The 2,590-nt window shown below is 38.7% G+C and overlaps 1 protein-coding gene across 1 annotated transcript; it reads left to right on the forward strand.

The window, feature by feature from the left end:
* The first annotated feature begins 1,725 nt into the window (after window positions 1–1,725).
* Window positions 1,726–2,138, forward strand: LOC132372440 (MORF4 family-associated protein 1-like). The gene has a single exon (XM_059934517.1). It carries the CDS (start codon window positions 1,773–1,775, stop codon window positions 2,136–2,138), a length of 366 nt encoding a protein of 121 aa, XP_059790500.1. The 5' UTR covers window positions 1,726–1,772.
* The last annotated feature ends 452 nt before the right edge of the window (window positions 2,139–2,590 follow it).

Raw genomic sequence — 2,590 nt, forward strand, 5'->3', positions numbered from 1 at the left:
TTCCTTATTTCAAAAGCAGTATCAACAAGATATACATACACAGCAAGCATTAAGCTTAGTGATGAAATGGTGAAAGCTTTCCTACCTGGAACAAGACAAGTATGTCTGCTATCACCACTCCCATTTAACAATGAACTGAAAGTTCCAGACAGTGCAGAAAGGGAGCATAGCTATTACACAAAAAAGAGAGAGAGAGAGAAGGAAAAAGAGAGAAAGAAAATTGGAGAAGGAGGAAGAGATTGGAGAGGAAGAAATAACACTTTCATTATTCACAGATGATATGTGTGTGTATGTTCATAGAAATTCTGAAGAAGGAATGTAAAATGGTACAGCCACTGTGGAAAACAGTATGGAGGTTCCACACACATAAACATCACACACATACACACACACACACACACACACACACACACACACAAATAGAACTACCATATGATCTAGCAAATTCCACTTCTGAGTATATATCTGAAGGAAATTAAATCACTGTCTCAAAGAAATATCTGCAGAGTATTGAGCTCCCTGTGCTCTACAGTAGGTTCTTATTAATTATCTATTTTACCTGAAACTAATATAATATTGTATGTTAATTATAATTCAATTAAATAAATAATTCAAATAATTTTAAAATAAGTAAATAAATAAAGAGATATCTTCACCCCCTATTTCATTAAAGCATTATTTGCAATAGCCAAGACATGGAAACAACCTAAGTGTCCATGAAAGGATGAATAAATTTAAAAACATGATATATATATATAATTCGGTCATAAAAAAGAAGAAAATCCTGCCACTTGCAACAATATGTATGAACCCTGAGGGCATTATGCTTAGTAAAATAAGTCAGGCAGAGAAAGACAAATACTGTATGATCTCACTTACATATGGAATCTAGAAAAGCCAAATTCATAGAAACATAATAGATTGGTGGTTGCCAAGGGGTAGGGTGAGGGATGAATAAAGGTGGTCATTTATAAGATGAATAAATTCTGAGATTATAATCTACATGGTCACTTCAGTTAATAAGACTGTACTGCATATTTAAGAGCAGCTAAGAGAGTAGATCTTAAGAGTTCTCAACACAACACAAAGATTGTAACTATGTGAGGTAATGGATATGTTAACTAACCTTATTGTGCTAGTCATTTATATATATATTTATATATTTTGTATATATTTATATATTATATATATATAGAAAATCATCACATTTGTACATCTTAAATTTACACAATGTTATATGTCAATTATATCTCAGTAAAGCTAGGGGGGGGAAGAAAGAAATTCCAAAAGAATTACAGGTATTTAGCATTAACAAGAGAGTTCAACACAGTTGCTATTTAAAATACACAAAAGCATTTCTTTTCCTATCCCAGCTCATGAAGTCATGTCTCCTATTATCTTCTAGAAGCTTCAGATACACACAAACGCATTTCTTTATATCAGCAATAAACAGCTAGAAAATAAGATTTTAAAATGATACCATTTATAACAAAACTGAAAACATCCAACTACCAAATATCAAATCTAACACAAGATACACAGGACCAGCAGTGTCATGAAAGGGCAGCAAAGACCCGCGAATTGAGGGCTCTGCTGTTTGCGTGCGAGGCGTTTCTTCCCAGAGCAGTTGGGAAGTGAGAGGCGTAAAGAGAAATTTTTAGAAGATAATTCCGGAATACTGTTGACCAGGAGTGTGGGTCACTTCGACTGGAGCAGTAACTGTTGATCAGCCGTCTCCACGGGACTGTGGGTCTGAAGCAGTGGCAGGAAAAATGTGGCCCTTGGACCTGGACGAGGTGGAAGCACCGGAGGAGGTGGACGTGCTGGAGCCGGAGATGGATTTGGAGCAGTTCCTGCTCCCGGGTATCAACCAGCTGCTGGAGGACATCACGGAGCTCACCCAAAAAGCCGGGAGCACGTGTCTGAGGACCAGGAGCAAGTTGTGGGAGATGGACCATCTGCTCATCCAGATAAAAACACAGGTGGAGGCCTCGGAGGACAGCGCCTTGAATGGGCGTCCCAGTGGGGAGACTGCCAACAGAGTATCACAGTTGTGCGAGAAGGCCCAGGAGATCAAAAAGGTGGCAGAGATGTTGGTCGAGCTGGTCTGGCGGATGGAGAAAAGTGAACTGTCCTGAAGGAGGGTCTCCAGTTCACTGCTAATGGACTCTGGTCAACTGATAAGAATGGGCCGACACCTCGAGGAAACCAAAACAGCTTGTCATTTTCTCTGTTTTGTTTTGTATGTTTTTTACCCCCATGTAACAATCTCCCTTAGGGTCAGTGGTTGGTGACCTCCATAGAGGTTTAGATTGTCAAATATATTTGGTTCTTTAAAAACAACTTTTGTTTGAGAAATACTCAAATAAGAGATATGGGGCTAAATCAAAAGTTGTTTTAGTGGTCAGATTTATTTTGTTCCTTTGCTGTGTTTTTTAAATGTTGGGCAAGGCCCAACATTTGCTGTTACCCATGTGACAGCATTGTTTTCTGGAACCTTGGAACATTTGAAGACTTGAGGTCAGAATCTCCCCACTTTAGAGGTGCAGTAGAAGGCACCACTTGGATGTAGCTGATCAAGAATGTAGGG

This window comes from Balaenoptera ricei, chromosome 10, assembly GCF_028023285.1.
Source record: "Balaenoptera ricei isolate mBalRic1 chromosome 10, mBalRic1.hap2, whole genome shotgun sequence".
NCBI classification, from domain to species: Eukaryota; Metazoa; Chordata; class Mammalia; order Artiodactyla; family Balaenopteridae; genus Balaenoptera; species Balaenoptera ricei.

What these genes read in the sequence shown, in the direction of transcription:
- LOC132372440 (XM_059934517.1), top strand. Translation starts at nt 1,773, where the DNA reads ATGTGGCCCTTGGACCTGGACGAGGTGGAAGCACCGGAGGAGGTGGAC.